The sequence below is a fragment of the Primulina tabacum genome, unplaced genomic scaffold (genome assembly GCF_025594145.1).
Source record: "Primulina tabacum isolate GXHZ01 unplaced genomic scaffold, ASM2559414v2 Contig388, whole genome shotgun sequence".
Lineage (NCBI taxonomy): Eukaryota > Viridiplantae > Streptophyta > Magnoliopsida > Lamiales > Gesneriaceae > Primulina > Primulina tabacum.
In genome coordinates, this window is record NW_027459735.1 from 66,251 (window position 1) to 84,363 (window position 18,113).

Below are 18,113 nucleotides of genomic sequence, written 5' to 3' on the forward strand. Positions count from 1 at the left end.
TTAACAATAGTGGGTGAAACTGGTTAGGTCGATGCTACATGTGGGGGCTGTGTCCCCACATAATTTGGATGAACAAGATTCACACACATATGTGATTTTAAAAAAATTAGTGGACTCCATGTATGTGTGGCTAAATTTGGACCCTTGATTCTATCATGGGGTAGTGCTCTTACATGTAGGATGGAATGAACCGGTGAAACTTCGTGTCCAGATACATTTTCAGGGAGAAAGTAAAAATTGTAAAATGGAGATCAAATATGTGTATCGAAGAAGGGTGAAAGGGGAGCGGCCCCCATGTTATTTAATCAAGATTTTGTCATTTACTTCAGGTAAAAAAAAATAAAGGTCCATTTTTAAACCAGTCCTCCTTTCCCATTGATTAATATGTTTTCTGTAATTTTTTTAAAAAGATTTAATGATTTTTTTCAATTAAAAATTATATAATATTATTATTATTTTTATTATTCCCGACCGTTCCGTAACTAGAACCACCACCTCCTCGACGTTCTCTGCGACGGCCACGGGAAACATGTTTGCATGTCGTGGTTTACTTCCAGTTCACTGAGCAAACTCCTTCTGCTGCTTGAATCCAGGGGTTCATGAAGATTCCAACGAGGGTTTCGAAGGAGCAAAGAATGAAGATCGGGACGATGGTTTAATTCAACTTTTCACCTTTTTAAAAAAATTAAAAAGAATCCTACATCTGTGCATTGCTCGTTTTTCGCTTATGTTTCGTGTTGGTTTGATTTTGGATTGTTACTTCTTCACATAAATGCGGGCTTGTTCTGTTTCTTTTTGAATCGATTTGTGGTGCTGATGTGTGATTTCCTCTTTGTCTTTGAATCGATTTAATCGCTCACTGTTTCATCGTCTTACTTTTGAGTTAATTAAAGGGCTTGCTTAGCAAAATCTCTAAATTTTATTTTTCCTGTTTTTGTTTGTTAAGAAGATACAACGCCGTGGACTCGTGATCTATGTGGTTGTTTCAGATGGGTCTTCCATTGAAAGGATTCCGAACGAGTGCCCAAATAGACGTGCATACCTTCATAGAAAATGTAAACAAAAAAGATCTGTCTCAAGTGATTGGAATGATGTCTCCCACAACTTTCGTTCTCTTGGGTTACCAAGGAGACTTCCGAGGATAAAATCTGCCCTACGCGGAAGGTTGTATGACAACGTGTTCGATCGCTATTTCCGGTATGGTTTTATCAATTTACAATGCCATTGAGTCCAAGATATATATATAGTTTTGCGAAAATTTGGTGATTTTGTAGGAGAATATGGATGGATACTCCAGAAGAGAAAAGGGACCGGTGCACATACTTAAACTGTCTATGGTTTTGCATGTACAATAACGAATGTTTTAGAGATAGGGTACTGACTTGGATCAAGAAGGAGAACATATTTTCGAAAACATATGTTTTTGTTCCCATTGTCATGTGGTATGCAACCTTCTTACAACAAAACCTTGCATTGCCTGCCTGCCCTTAAGGGCATCCCATTCGGTACGGACTAATCAATGCATTATTTTATTAGGTCTCACTGGTATCTCTTGATCATGTGTCACTTTGGTGAAAGCCTGAAATCCGGAACCAGGACTCCATGTATGCTGCTGCTCGACTCGCTGCGTGCGTTGGATCCTATGAGACTCGAGCCCCTTATACGAAGGTACTTTTGAGTATGGATGATACTTTAAAATGCCCACTTTATGTTTCATGATTCACTTAAAATGCTTTTACAATTCACAGTTTCGTCGTGGACATATTCGAAACACAGGATAGACATGAGAACATAAAGCTGATTAATGACATTCCCCTTTTGGTTCCCGAGGTAGCAATGTCCTCGAGTATGAACGTTTATAAATGACTTAAACTGTTATACGTTCTCTGTTTCTTAAAAAAAAATTGAAATTCAGGTTCCACAGCAGAGAAATGGTGAGGAATGTGGTGTTTTTGTTCTGTACTATACACATCTTTTCATGGAGAGTGCTCCTCAAGAGTTGAGCATCAATAAAGGCTACCCTTACTTTGTGAGTTAAATGTTTTATTTCTTCACTTTGTCCATTGATGCAAGCTCGCGAATCATGTCGTAACATGGTGGCGCTACGTTGTTTGTTGTTGCTGGTTCGACGCAGATGAGAAACGATTGGTTCGGCGAGGAGGAGTTAGAGGGTTTTTATGAAAAGTTGGAGTCGCTCGAAATTGAGTCTAGCGATGAGGAGGAATGACATCTTCTAGTTAACGTGCATACATACACATGGTGTTGTTTTTGTTGTCATTTGTAAACTGCAAGAATTCTTGACTGCAATATTGAAGTGTGGGTACAAATTCTCAGTTTCACATCAATTACCATTGAGACACTTTAAGTGTAGCACTCTACTTCAAAAATTGCTTGCTTGAATCTCGTGTTGAGTTGTGTGGTGAAAAAAACATTTACGAAGGAGAGAGATCTCGAAGCCATATTAAATAAAAATCCTTCTTCCTTTAAAGAAAATCAATAATACAATATCTGTCCTGAGACTCAAGACTCTGTTTATTTGCCTGTGATGTAAAAACCCCAATCGATCCCTAATGTTAACAAAATATCTATTCAACTACCATTTATTCTATTTTATTAAGACATTAGTATGCTGGACCATGAAATAGTATCAAACCCGATTAAAGTATATAAAATTATTATTATCGTGTAATTAAATATTCGAGGATGAGATTTTCTGAAAGTATGAATTCGAACATAAGTTTAAAATTAATTATTTAATGGATTTATTTTAATTCTTTCGAATATTTGATGGGAGAAGATCTAATCAAGATTAGACATCATGAACAAATAGAGACATATCAGAGCCTAAGATAAGTTTATGAATCAAGATAACATGTTCCTAAAAATAGTATCAGATTCATCTAAACTCTCCGGAGATCTTAGAGAGATACAAAAGATGGTATAGTATGACAATCAGTTATACTATATATCACGTAAAATTTAAAAAATATTTGGAAAAAAAAGAAAAAATTATTGGAACACTAAAAGATATTCAAACAAAAATCCAAAATCTAGAACAACAACACAGTTCTAGTAAAAGAATCTCGGAAGGAAAATTATTACTATCATTTGGTATCGATCTCTTGTTATATAAGGCAATATAAAATTATTATTCGATAATTTGATATGATTAAAATAATTATTGTGTTGATTAATTAAAATAATTAATTATGTCAAATAAATTTAAAAATATGTTAAAAATAAATATTTTAAAATATCAGATATTTAAACAATATAAAATACATAAAAAATTAAAAAGCACAATATTACTAAATAAATACAAATAATAACTAAGCTCAAATTACTATTTTCAGTATCATATTACACAATACATATTTATATATATGCTTACCAAAAGGAAGAAAGAACAAACCATCCACAAACCCTCTGCCCGACGCCCTCCTCTTCCAGCTACTGCCGCCGCAGAGTCGAGCCACCAACTGCCGGAGATGAAGCTTAAAACCCAAAAACCTATTTCCCCAAGCTCTATGTTCCGTTCCTGTTCTGAAATCGGAAGAAAACAGAGCATTCAATCACGGTTGGCGGCTCTGTCTCAGTGTGTGCTTCTTGGTTCGATTTTTGCTTCGTTCTTTGGTTGATTTGTGGCGTATTGAGTAAGGATCAAAGTCCTTTATGTTTTCCAGCCATGTTCCCCAGCGTGAACAGGAGCTCCGACGACATTTTCCGATAATGTTCCAACTGCTGCACCACCACGAGGAGTCTAGCTGCTCATTAGCTAGAATTTATTCCATTCAAAAGAAACAAACATTACCATGAACAAAAATTTTAAAAATCAAGGTTGCAATGTACGCATATATCAATAGTTGTTGTGCAACAAAATGCAACCAAAACATTAGTTTGAAACTATTACCAGTCTCAAAATACAAAACCGACTTTGAACAACTATCAAATTTTCTTCGAAATCCTAAGATGATTGAATATTCACAAGACCGAATAAATTCAACAATAACAACAAATAATTTAATTAATTTAACTATAAGTCAAAAAATTCTCAATGTTGAATATTATTGTCACAATTAATATCTAACAAAGCTAAAATAATGCAACTATTTCTAAAAATTACTAAAATTGAATTTATTTAGTAAATATTCAACATAACGATTTAATTACTAGAATTTTGTTACAGTATTCCCAATATTATATTAGAATTCATGGTGATGTTTGTTCCGATAATGTTTGTATCTCCTTTTTTTTATTGATTTCTGAATTTTCTTTTTTGAGGATAATTTCTGAAATTTCAAAAGGCTCGTCCAAGGAAAATACTTTTGATTACGGGTCATGACTAATGAATTAATATTTGTTTATACCAACGCGGACATTAAATTCTTCTTGCATACAATTACCAATCAGAAATCTTTTTGTTCCAATAAGAAAATATTTGAATTGATAGAAAAAATTGTATGCATCAGTTTCAATCCGATAATGCGATATTATAAACTAGTTTGGTATACAAGGTTGCATCCTTCAACATCATTAATACATGACAAAAACTTGTGTGAGACGGTCTCACGAGTCGTATTTTGTGATATAGATATCTTATTTGGATCATCCATGAAAAAATATTACTTTTTATGCTAAGAGTATTATTATTTATTGTGAATATCGGTAAGGTTGATCCGTCTCACAAATAAAAATTCGTGAGACAATCTCACAAGAGACTTATCAAACATATCTTTCTATGTTCCTATTTCCTATGATTCCATAACTACAAAATCAGTAAGAATATCATATAAAAACTTGTGAAAGTATCTGCATTCATACTCTCCATATGGAAAAGAAAACGCAAGTGCAAAAGAAAGAGTACTTAAACCAATTGACTTTTGATCTTAAGAGTGAAACCCCAAGACCCAGATAATCTTGAGAAATTAAATTTATTTTAGATTTAGATAAAACACTCGAACCCGTTGAATAAAAAAAAAATAAAACAAAACATAGAACCAGTTCAATGCATAGATTAATTGTTTAACTCAAGCCAAAACCCTAAAAGGGAAACCAGAAAAAACAAATAAAAGTAACCCATCACTGTACCTCACAGACCTACGGAATTCAACACTTTGAAGAAGGATCTTCATTTTCTTCTTTAGGCAACTCATTAAGATCAAAATCCAAGATTTTAGTAGCAGATTGTGTCTTCTGCTCCGGCATATTACCAGACCAATGGTGTCTCTGGTGACCTCCGAGAGCTTGGCCAGATGGGAATTTCTCGAAACATATCTTACATGTGTGTGTTCTTTCATCACCAACTGATTCTGGGGTTGCTGCAATATTTTTCTCACTCGAAGCAATTTTGCCAGTTTCTTGATGACATGTATTGGTGATATATTGCTTCTTACGTCTGTGATCAATGGCGTTGTAGATTACCATCTTGAACTTGTTGTGACTCGATTTGTGGCCACCCAATGCCAAGTGACTCGAAAACGCTTTGCTGCAGAAACTGCAAGCGTATATTTTGGGGGTATTCGGTGCCGCAGGAGAAGAGGTTACCCGGTTTTTGATATCCGCGGGTTGATCATCTGTACTTCCCTCCCGCACCCTGGATGAAGTTGAATTCCTGATATCGATCTCTGATTCTCTGGTTTCTCCATCATGATCCGTGTCCGTATTTTTTGGATAATCCACCCCAGAATCAGTTTTTTGAATCTTACTATCACCCCTTCCAGGCCCATTCTCAGTTTCCTCTAATTTTCGCTTCAACTTTTCAGAATCATCACCGGACCCTAACTTCTTCCCCTTCTCCTTCTCCTTTTCCTTCTCCTCCTCCCCAGAACTCGAACCTCGACAAGAATCAAGAAGATCAGGCTGTACACTTGCTTCAGAACCCAAAACTTGCGGATAATGATTGTTATCCTGATCGCGACTCGAAACGCCCGGAGAATCAAGAACAGGCGGCGGCCATATCTGTTGGCGAATGGTTCTAGTTTTCACAGGAATGGGTTTCAGATACTTGGATAACTCAACCATTGAAGGCCGCGAATCAATATTTTCGCCTGCTACGATATTTTTCGGACTCTTGAGTCTCCCTTCAATCATTCGCAGAAATCTTTTACCAGTTGCAAAGTATCCTAATTCAAGTCGAAGAAGCAATTTAAAGTTTTGATCGAATTATAAGGAAACAAAAGAAGTTCTCATTCATTAAATAGGCAATGAATCCATCTGCTACCCCCGAAACGTTCCTTTTTAAATTATATAGCTATAATAATATTTTTGGAAAATTAGTTATTTCTCCTCGTTATTTGCGGAATTTTACCTATTGAATTCCTGATTGATAATAATAAAAATAAAAATAATAAAATAACAATAATTAGTTACTTATCAGTGAAGTACTAAATAATCAGAAATCTTTTAGCTCAAGTAATTGCATCTAGATGGATTGTCCATAGTCTATTTTTCGTCCAAGAAACTTTAAATTTGCAGTTTTACTCCAATAAATTGTTCCCTATTTTCATTTTATAAGCCGGACATGATAGCAAGTTTCAGTGTTATATCATAATTTTTCGACATCATATCAATAATCCAACGAAAAAAAGTTTAAACGAATACACTGACCTACTTATATCACTAAAACTGCAATTTGGAATATTTTGGACAAATTAATAGAACAAAATAGAATTTAACATTTCATGAACATTCCAGAAAAACTTTGATAATAGGATTGTTCAAAACAGTTGTGTTCAAGTTGTTCAAAAAATCTACCGTATGAAACAGTGAATCGAGAAACAAATGAAATAAAAATATATATTTCGTAATTCAAAAAATATACATATTAAATAAACAAACCTTTGAATTGGGTAGAAATCTCAGAAAATATACGAGTAATTGATCAGTGATGTATGTATATATACAATTATATATGGCAAAAACTTGTGTGAGACGGTCTCACGGGTCGTATTTTGTGAGACGGATCTCTTATTTGGGTCATCCATGAAAAAAATATTATTTTTTATGCTAAAAGTATTACTTTTTATTGTGAATATCGGTTATTTGGGTTATTCATGAGACCGTCTCACAAGAGACCTACTCATTATATATATGTGTGTGTGTGTGTTTGTGTGTGTGTGTGTGTGTGTGATGGTGAAGAGTGGAGAAGGAAGAAGCTCTTTCTTTTACAGGAAGAAATTGTGAATTAGTTTGTGTTTTTGTGTATATACATTCATTCATTTTTTTTTTTGACAGAAAAACTTGTAATTTTATTCAAAACAAAGTAAGATACTCGATTATAAGCTTTACTAACCAAACAGGAAACTCTCCACAAATCCACACGAAAGGTGAGGGAGATGAAATAGCAAAAGAGGCTAACGAGTGCGCAACACCATTTGCGGTGCGCAAGACATGTTCTCATTCTAAATGGGCATGAGTTGCCAATAAATTCCTAATCTTTGTTGGAAAGGCCCCAGTGTATCCAAAGTCCTCTGCTGGACTAGTGAGTCGCTTGCACTGCCATCAGAGAATCCGATGTAATCTGGTTTATCCTCAAATTTTGAGTCTGAGTCATTTGAAATCCTTCCTCAATTGCAATAAGTTCAGCGGCTACTATAGATGGTGGTTTAGTAATTTGCTTCCCAAAAGCTAGCAATGTCTGGCCCTCGTGATTTCGCACAACACCGCCGATTGCATATCGATTGGAATTGACATTATAAGCTGCATCTACGTCCAAACGCAATTGGTTGATTGGTGGTGCTATCCATCGACTCGGTGATGATATATGTTCTCTCTTCTGCTTGCTGAAATTAGCATGGATGTTCTCGCCTCTTGGTAACCGCAGAGCATGGTCTCGCACCATTCGACATTAATACCCTTCTTCTTAGAATCATTGTTATGTACTGTTCTAAGTCTCTCCATCCATACTGCATAAGTTCTTGTGGCAAAGAATTCAAAATCCTTTCTGTTAAGTTTGCTCTTCATCCATAAAGTAATATCAAACACCTCCATCATTCGTACTATCTTTAGAAATGGCCAATAACTAGTATCTTTCCAGCAACTTCTGATCGCTGGGCATGAGAACAAAGCGTGACTAGATGAGTCATAAGCAAAGTGGCATAATGGACATGCTCCAATGGTAGGGATATGATGTACCAGCAGATTACCTGATGTAGGGATTATATTATGCAAAATCCCGCCACCAGAAGATACAGACTTTATGGGGTATCGAAAGAGACCACAAGAATTTCCACCAACTTTTTAAGTACACTTCAGAACTATTCGTAGGTAGATCATAAAATCCAATTGCCGACTTGTACCTGTGTCTCACCGAATATTTACTTATGTACTTATTACTTTTTATTTATATATTCTATTATATATATAAGTTTCATTAAAAAAAAGAGAAAATTAAAAATAATAAGCTAACAGAAGTATAAGTTAAACAGTAATTAAGTAAGGTTTATTTGGTGAATATCTGGTGTTTTCTTACTTAATTATCCTTTATTAGGATGCTTATTTGACTTTAAGTTATCTTCTAAAGTAGATAAACACATAATCTTTTTAGATTTGAAGCGATATAATTTATATAAAAATTTATGTGACAATTTTATGAGACGGATTTCCGACCCGAATGACTCGTGAATAGCATTACTTTTTATGGCATGAGTATTATATTTCACTGTAAAATATAATTTTTTGTTATTTTATATATAAATATTATGTAATCTATATTGATTTAAGCGAAAAATATTATTTTTTTATATCTAAAGTATATTGAGTAATATATGATGATTTTAGTGAAAGATATTGTTTTTATATCAAAGTATTTATTTTCACTACAAATGTGGATCAGGTCGACCCATATAATTTATATATATCAATAAGATCGTATTGCACATAAGACCTATTCCCATAATTTAATGATGAATATATGCTTGTGTATATATATTAATAATTTAATTTTTATTATATCCAATTAATATTTAGTAAGTTAATTTTAAATATTTAAGACAAAAATCATATAATATAAATATTTATATTAAAATTTAGCACGATAAGTTTGTTAAAATCAATTGTTATTATTGAATCACATAAAATAGAATTGGTCTAAATATAATCATTAGACATCTGTGTCTAGGCACGCACGAGGACATAAAGTAATTATTATTTTGAATTTTGTGAAAATTTAAGCCGTAGATTAACTAAATTTTTGTGGCAGCTAATGTTGATTAAATTTCATTTTTTGTTAGGAAGAATAAATCTTTTTGTTGCTTAAAATGATGAGTCTTCTTTCTTTAAATTTTTGTACGAAATTGGATTGAAAATAGGAATTATATTCTGAGTTTTAGGGGGTTTTGGGAGACATGAATGGCACATGACTTTTTACCATTAGTTTTAACTTTCAAATCGACGGAAGAGCCAATTTGGTCAAATCTAAATGTTTCAAAATTTTGATCAAGTTGGTCCTTCTCTCGATTTAAGGGTTAAAAGTAATGATAAAAAGTCACATCAAGTCCACAAAACTTTCCTAAAACCAAATAGAATCCCTAATTTCAATCCAATTTGTGCAAAAACTTAAAATAAAAAAGACCCGTCATTTTAATTTTTCACAAATACCAAATTCATAAAACCCCTAATTCTCAAAGTCGAAATACTAATTCGAATAAATCTCTAATGGAAAGATTAAAAAAACATAATAATCAATAAAAAAACCACAGTATCCAGGAAAATCAGATTTATATAAAAATCTTAATATTGACTTTTAATGACTTTTATAGATTTTAAAAATCTAGATGTATTCAACTTAGACTTTTACATACTATATAGAAGTCTAGTGGTATTCAAAATAGACTTTTATAGAGTTTTAAAAAGTCAAGTGGTATTCAACATTGACTTTTAAAAACTCTATAAAAGTTTATAGGTATTCAAATTTTCAATACACTTTTAATAACTTCATGGAATTAATCAACATACAAACATTAAAACCTAAAGTACAACTATAAATTGTCAAAAATTGTATTTGGTTCAACCCAAAGATTTGGATGGATTTTTAAAACTTCTAACTCATACACAAGCTGTTTATCTCTTTTCTTATTTTCTCTCCTCTATTTCTATTACTCTCTCAAATTTTGGAAGTATATCTCTATATATATTTTCATCTTTCTTTTTTTTATTTTTCATTTTTTGGCTGATTGTTCATTTAATAATTTTTTATTTTAATATCATAGGAAATTTTAAATTCCATAATTGATTTTGTGATTTTTAATTTATGATTTATACAAATTAATGTAATATGCAGTAATAATAAAAGATGATCCAAAAAAATATCGCTTAATTCTTAATAATTGAATAGCCTCGCACCAACCACGATTTTTTAAATTCTTTTTATCATTTTCAATTTCAATTAATATGTAAGCTATGATATTTTTATACAAAATTATATTCACACAAATATTCTTTTCACATGTATATTATCAATTTAAAAACAAATTTACAGATTAATCAATTGATATATTTTAAAAAAATTTATAAGCATGCATACAAACCCACATATATACACATATAAGAATTAAATGATTTAACTTTTAAATAAATAAATTCATTTATTAATATAAATTTTGAAAAAATATTTTAAACTGAATATGTTATATATGTTAATTAATTATTGGTTCAAGGAAATTAATAAAAAATAATATGATATAATTAAGTACAAATTTTTAAATTCTTTAAAAAAAATTCACAAAAGTCTATAAAAATATTGCAAAAAAGTTTACATGAATTCACATAAATCTGTTTATAAATCTGTGAGATTCTGTAAAAGTCCATAAAAATCTATCAAATCCATAAAAATCTATCGTTTGAAAAAGTCATTTAAGTAATTAAAACTCTGAATTGAATACACCTCACGAAGTTATTTATGTGCAAGATCCATTTCATTCTTCAAGGTGCATCTCTTAATAGAGTCCTTGTAGAAATAAGAGATAAATTTTTTAAATCGGACACAATCTTAATATTATATAAAATTTATGGACAAAATTTTAAAAATTGAGGAGCAAAAAATCGATAGCAATTATTTAATAGGAAATTAACTAATAGTAGTTTTCATATGAGACGCGGTCGCGCATATGCGCGAGAGCTTATCCTCACACATAGATCAATCTTCTTTTCGGCTCTCCCGGTCTGATCTGTTCCGTCTATAATCACATCAATTAATTAACGAATCATTTCAGATTAACAACACAGCAAATCTCGGGCATTATATTTCTCCGCCCCTAAGATACGATTTCGTTCCCGAAATCACAGGCAATCAATCAGATATAAAAGCAGATACAATAAGAAATGGAGAATAGAAGCTAAATAAGAATACTTCTTGGAAGTTAGATCCTCATTTAGTAATTCCTCACATTTGGTCACTTTAGTAGTCAACTCAAAGAAATCCCGGAACTCCGCCCCTGAAAACTTGTTTCTTAGTTCAAAACTCAATCTTTCTGGCCTATTTTCATAAATTCTATATCTGGAAAGAAAACATTGCAACTATTTTTCAAATTTTTTTTAATTTATCAATATACAATTCAACAGACTCCCCACTTCTTTGTGTGATTCTATATAAATCAGCAATTTACACTTCTGGCTCATTTCTATATAAAAAAAAAATTTGCGAAATTGCCTTTCCATTTCTTGCCATGTTAAAATAATTTTTAGGCAAAGAGGTATACCAAAAAGTTATACCAATGAGTGAGTAGAAAATAACATGAGTTTTAAGTTGGCGAAATTCTCTAGATTAGCCAACTCCCCATGTTGGATAGTGAATCTGTCTATATGCAAGATTTATTGTCTTGTACAGAGAACAAGATGAATTCAGACGTTTTATAACCCTTAGGATATGGGTTATTCATATCTATGTAATCCAGATAAAGTTTGTGAAATCTAGGCGACCAATTTGTCATAATATCGACCCATATAATTCCTACATTACTTTCTCGTGTATTTAGTCACATGAGTTTCCTTAAATGTTCATGGCCATGAATTTGGCCTTCAAATGATTAAATCATATCTTGAACTGGAACTTCATGTGCAACTCTTTCAACATTATCTTCTTCAAAATTTGTTGGAACTTCCACTCCCTTCACTTTCTTTGATTGTTTCGTCTTTTCGACGGAATACATTTTTCTCTCACCGGATATGCCAATTTTTGCTCATATAAAATTTGTAGCTTGTGGGCGTGTCAGGTGTAAGTGAATCAGTTTGTGTAAAAACTAAAAAAAAAAAAAAAAAACTAACATCTTGAACAAAATGATTATGAATTCCAAACTTAATCATTAATAATCATATGTTAAGCTATTAAACTCACCAAAACAAAGGACAAGAATAAAAATAAAGTTGAATGTTTAAGAAATAAATTTCTGACATGATTATATATTCATAAATCACGAAGAATTCACAAAATATGGAAATTTACAATAAACTTTTTTAAAAACAGGAATGAAAAATGCATAAAGCATTTGAAAATTGATAAAAAAAAAACTTGAACATAAAATTTAGAGATTTTTGCAGTGTGATTGCAAGTTTCTGGAGTGTTGAGACGTGTTTTCTCAATCTACTGATGTTTTCCTTTTGTTTCACCTATGGAGAGTTCCTCCAATTTCTGCCAATATTCACGATTTTCTTTTCTTGTCCTCTATTTTACTCGCTCAAAATTTCTCTGGATAACTGGCGGGATTCATCTGTCACTGTTTTGGGCTTCGTCAAGTAATTTTATCCTATTGGACCTGAGCTAAATCTATCGGGTCAAAATTTTTTTTAGCACAAATACTTGTATTAAATTATCTTATGCTATATTTTAAATAATGTATATGAGCACCCTTAATATTTGTAGACATTTAAATTTCAACTATGCTATATCTTTTATAATTTAAACAAGACAATATTACGTAAATATTTGCCAAGAATATTTTTATTTTACATACGAGGTGGGTCCAATGGCCCAATGACAATGTTTAAATAGCGTGGGCTTTCAATTGGTTGGGCCAGAACTCTTTCTGGATAATGAGATCCGATAGTAAGACATATTACTTGGAAATTAGTCGGTTTGGGGCTACCCCTTTACTTTGTAGGTTGGTATAAATTATAAGAATATGTGTCTTGTGAGACGGTCTCACGAATCTTTATCTGTGAGACGGGTCAACCCTACCGATATTCATACTAAAAAGTATTACTCTTAGCATAAAAAGTAAATTTTTTTATGAATAACCCAAATAAGTGATCTGTCTCATGAAATACGACCTGTGAGACGGTCTCACACAAGTCTTTGCCAAATTATAATAATGATAAATTGCCTAAAAAACATATAAAATGAAAGGCTAAATAATCAAATCTTCTATTTTATATCCTACTTATTTTGTATTATTCTCATTTATTGTAAAATGTGACCTTAATTAACGTTACTTGTCCATTTGACGAAATAAATCTTATGAGAAGATCGGGAGATCAATACACGTTCATCATATCGAACCGCGGGATCGTACAAAAAATGGGAAATTTTGAAACCACTGTTAAAATATGTCTATAGAACGCAAGATTCGGTATTTAATGATACCCCTTTGGATTTTAGGTTCATACAACACAAAAATTTTCGTGAGACGGATGTCACCCATGAAAAAATATTATTTTGTATAAAAAAATATTATTTATTATGTAAATATGAACAAAGTTGACTCGTCTCACGGATAAAGATCCATGAAACTGTTTCACGAGAGAGCTATTAATCCCGCTAATATGATTAATAATAAATGAAAATCCAACGGATGGAGAAAATGTGAAATATTAATTGCTTATATAGCTTATTTGTTGTTAGATTTTTTAAAATTAAAATAATTAACAAAAACACTATTTTTAAAATTTCAAGATATAATATTTTTTCTACTTCCAATTTAAAAAAGAAAAATATTTATTTTTGTACGCATGTGTAGGAAAGCTAGTTAACAATAGTGGGTGAAACTGGTTAGGTCGATGCTACATGTGGGGCTGTGTCCCCACATAATTTGGATGAACAAGATTCACACACATATGTGATTTTAAAAAAATTAGTGGACTCCATGTATGTGTGGCTAAATTTGGACCTTGATTCTATCATGGGGTAGTGCTCTTACATGTAGGATGGAATGAACCGGTGAAACTTCGTGTCCAGATACATTTTCAGGGAGAAAGTAAAAATTGTAAAATGGAGATCAAATATGTGTATCGAAGAAGGGTGAAAGGGGAGCGGCCCCCATGTTATTTAATCAAGATTTTGTCATTTACTTCAGGTAAAAAAAAATAAAGGTCCATTTTTAAACCAGTCCTCCTTTCCCATTGATTAATATGTTTTCTGTAATTTTTTTAAAAAGATTTAATGATTTTTTTCAATTAAAAATTATATAATTATTATTATTATTTTTATTATTCCCGACCGTTCCGTAACTAGAACCACCACCTCCTCGACGTTCTCTGCGACGGCCACGGGAAACATGTTTGCATGTCGTGGTTTACTTCCAGTTCACTGAGCAAACTCCTTCTGCTGCTTGAATCCAGGGGTTCATGAAGATTCCAACGAGGGTTTCGAAGGAGCAAAGAATGAAGATCGGGACGATGGTTTAATTCAACTTTTCACCTTTTTAAAAAAATTAAAAAGAATCCTACATCTGTGCATTGCTCGTTTTTCGCTTATGTTTCGTGTTGGTTTGATTTTGGATTGTTACTTCTTCACATAAATGCGGGCTTGTTCTGTTTCTTTTTGAATCGATTTGTGGTGCTGATGTGTGATTTCCTCTTTGTCTTTGAATCGATTTAATCGCTCACTGTTTCATCGTCTTACTTTTGAGTTAATTAAAGGGCTTGCTTAGCAAAATCTCTAAATTTTATTTTTCCTGTTTTTGTTTGTTAAGAAGATACAACGCCGTGGACTCGTGATCTATGTGGTTGTTTCAGATGGGTCTTCCATTGAAAGGATTCCGAACGAGTGCCCAAATAGACGTGCATACCTTCATAGAAAATGTAAACAAAAAAGATCTGTCTCAAGTGATTGGAATGATGTCTCCCACAACTTTCGTTCTCTTGGGTTACCAAGGAGACTTCCGAGGATAAAATCTGCCCTACGCGGAAGGTTGTATGACAACGTGTTCGATCGCTATTTCCGGTATGGTTTTATCAATTTACAATGCCATTGAGTCCAAGATATATATATAGTTTTGCGAAAATTTGGTGATTTTGTAGGAGAATATGGATGGATACTCCAGAAGAGAAAAGGGACCGGTGCACATACTTAAACTGTCTATGGTTTTGCATGTACAATAACGAATGTTTTAGAGATAGGGTACTGACTTGGATCAAGAAGGAGAACATATTTTCGAAAACATATGTTTTTGTTCCCATTGTCATGTGGTATGCAACCTTCTTACAACAAAACCTTGCATTGCCTGCCTGCCCTTAAGGGCATCCCATTCGGTACGGACTAATCAATGCATTATTTTATTAGGTCTCACTGGTATCTCTTGATCATGTGTCACTTTGGTGAAAGCCTGAAATCCGGAACCAGGACTCCATGTATGCTGCTGCTCGACTCGCTGCGTGCGTTGGATCCTTTGAGACTCGAGCCCCTTATACGAAGGTACTTTTGAGTATGGATGATACTTTAAAATGCCCACTTTATGTTTCATGATTCACTTAAAATGCTTTTACAATTCACAGTTTCGTCGTGGACATATTCGAAACACAGGATAGACATGAGAACATAAAGCTGATTAATGACATTCCCCTTTTGGTTCCCGAGGTAGCAATGTCCTCGAGTATGAACGTTTATAAATGACTTAAACTGTTATACGTTCTCTGTTTCTTAAAAAAAAATTGAAATTCAGGTTCCACAGCAGAGAAATGGTGAGGAATGTGGTGTTTTTGTTCTGTACTATACACATCTTTTCATGGAGAGTGCTCCTCAAGAGTTGAGCATCAATAAAGGCTACCCTTACTTTGTGAGTTAAATGTTTTATTTCTTCACTTTGTCCATTGATGCAAGCTCGCGAATCATGTCGTAACATGGTGGCGCTACGTTGTTTGTTGTTGCTGGTTCGACGCAGATGAGAAACGATTGGTTCGGCGAGGAGGAGTTAGAGGGTTTTTATGAAAAGTTGGAGTCGCTCGAAATTGAGTCTAGCGATGAGGAGGAATGACATCTTCTAGTTAACGTGCATACATACACATGGTGTTGTTTTTGTTGTCATTTGTAAACTGCAAGAATTCTTGACTGCAATATTGAAGTGTGGGTACAAATTCTCAGTTTCACATCAATTACCATTGAGACACTTTAAGTGTAGCACTCTACTTCAAAAATTGCTTGCTTGAATCTCGTGTTGAGTTGTGTGGTGAAAAAAACATTTACGAAGGAGAGAGACCTCGAAGCCATATTAAATAAAAATCCTTCTTCCTTTAAAGAAAATCAATAATACAATATCTGTCCTGAGACTCAAGACTCTGTTTATTTGCCTGTGATGTAAAAACCCCAATCGATCCCTAATGTTAACAAAATATCTATTCAACTACCATTTATTCTATTTTATTAAGACATTAGTATGCTGGACCATGAAATAGTATCAAACCCGATTAAAGTATATAAAATTATTATTATCGTGTAATTAAATATTCGATGATGAGATTTTCTGAAAGTATGAATTCGAACATAAGTTTAAAATTAATTATTTAATGGATTTATTTTAATTCTTTCGAATATTTGATGGGAGAAGATCTAATCAAGATTAGACATCATGAACAAATAGAGACATATCAAAGCCTAAGATAAGTTTATGAATCAAGATAACATGTTCCTAAAAATAGTATCAGATTCATCTAAACTCTCCGGAGATCTTAGAGAGATACAAAAGATGGTATAGTATGACAATCAGTTATACTATATATCACGTAAAATTTAAAAAATATTTGGAAAAAAAAAGAAAAAATTATTGGAACACTAAAAGATATTCAAACAAAAATCCAAAATCTAGAACAACAACACAGTTCTAGTAAAAGAATCTCGGAAGGAAAATTATTACTATCATTTGGTATCGATCTCTTGTTATATAAGGCAATATAAAATTATTATTCGATAATTTGATATGATTAAAATAATTATTGTGTTGATTAATTAAAATAATTAATTATGTCAAATAAATTTAAAAATATGTTAAAAATAAATATTTTAAAATATCAGATATTTAAACAATATAAAATACATAAAAAATTAAAAAGCACAATATTACTAAATAAATACAAATAATAACTAAGCTCAAATTACTATTTTCAGTATCATATTACACAATACATATTTATATATATGCTTACCAAAAGGAAGAAAGAACAAACCATCCACAAACCCTCTGCCCGACGCCCTCCTCTTCCAGCTACTGCCGCCGCAGAGTCGAGCCACCAACTGCCGGAGATGAAGCTTAAAACCCAAAAACCTATTTCCCCAAGCTCTATGTTCCGTTCCTGTTCTGAAATCGGAAGAAAACAGAGCATTCAATCACGGTTGGCGGCTCTGTCTCAGTGTGTGCTTCTTGGTTCGATTTTTGCTTCGTTCTTTGGTTGATTTGTGGCGTATTGAGTAAGGATCAAAGTCCTTTATGTTTTCCAGCCATGTTCCCCAGCGTGAACAGGAGCTCCGACGACATTTTCCGATAATGTTCCAACTGCTGCACCACCACGAGGAGTCTAGCTGCTCATTAGCTAGAATTTATTCCATTCAAAAGAAACAAACATTACCATGAACAAAATTTTAAAAATCAAGGTTGCAATGTACGCATATATCAATAGTTGTTGTGCAACAAAATGCAACCAAAACATTAGTTTGAAACTATTACCAGTCTCAAAATACAAAACCGACTTTGAACAACTATCAAATTTTCTTCGAAATCCTAAGATGATTGAATATTCACAAGACCGAATAAATTCAACAATAACAACAAATAATTTAATTAATTTAACTATAAGTCAAAAAATTCTCAATGTTGAATATTATTGTCACAATTAATATCTAACAAAGCTAAAATAATGCAACTATTTCTAAAAATTACTAAAATTGAATTTATTTAGTAAATATTCAACAT

The 18,113-nt window shown here is 32.5% G+C and overlaps 1 protein-coding gene and 1 long non-coding RNA gene across 5 annotated transcripts; both read left to right on the plus strand.

Annotated features, from left to right (window-relative positions):
• Positions 1 to 491: 491 nt before the first annotated feature.
• Positions 492 to 2,234, plus strand: LOC142534139 (putative ubiquitin-like-specific protease 2A). Of its 2 annotated transcripts, XM_075641059.1 has the most exons (6): positions 492 to 653; positions 990 to 1,197; positions 1,275 to 1,442; positions 1,537 to 1,668; positions 1,749 to 1,830; positions 1,916 to 2,234. In XM_075641059.1, exons 3-6 carry the CDS (start codon positions 1,285 to 1,287, stop codon positions 2,036 to 2,038), a joined length of 495 nt encoding a protein of 164 aa, XP_075497174.1. In that variant the 5' UTR covers positions 492 to 653; positions 990 to 1,197; positions 1,275 to 1,284; the 3' UTR covers positions 2,039 to 2,234. The 2 variants fall into 2 exon arrangements, with proteins under 2 accessions (XP_075497174.1, XP_075497173.1); XM_075641058.1 differs by lacking the exon at positions 492 to 653 and having other exon boundaries at positions 676 to 1,197.
• A 12,214-nt stretch (positions 2,235 to 14,448) lies between these two features.
• On the plus strand, positions 14,449 to 16,191 carry LOC142534142 (uncharacterized). Of its 3 annotated transcripts, none has more exons than XR_012816919.1 (4): positions 14,449 to 14,610; positions 14,947 to 15,154; positions 15,232 to 15,399; positions 15,494 to 16,191. It is a non-coding gene; the product is annotated as an uncharacterized LOC142534142 (long non-coding RNA). The 3 variants fall into 3 exon arrangements; XR_012816918.1 differs by lacking the exon at positions 14,449 to 14,610 and having other exon boundaries at positions 14,633 to 15,154; positions 15,494 to 15,787; positions 15,873 to 16,191; XR_012816917.1 differs by lacking the exon at positions 14,449 to 14,610 and having other exon boundaries at positions 14,633 to 15,154.
• The last annotated feature ends 1,922 nt before the right edge of the window (positions 16,192 to 18,113 follow it).

What these genes read in the sequence shown, in the direction of transcription:
- LOC142534139 (XM_075641059.1), top strand. Translation starts at nt 1,285, where the DNA reads ATGGATACTCCAGAAGAGAAAAGGGACCGGTGCACATACTTAAACTGT. An exon ending in TTTGTTCCCATTGTCATGTG is followed by an intron (nt 1,443 to 1,536) that starts GTATGCAACCTT and finishes TTATTTTATTAG; the next exon opens with GTCTCACTGGTATCTCTTGA. An exon ending in CTCGAGCCCCTTATACGAAG is followed by an intron (nt 1,669 to 1,748) that starts GTACTTTTGAGT and finishes TACAATTCACAG; the next exon opens with TTTCGTCGTGGACATATTCG.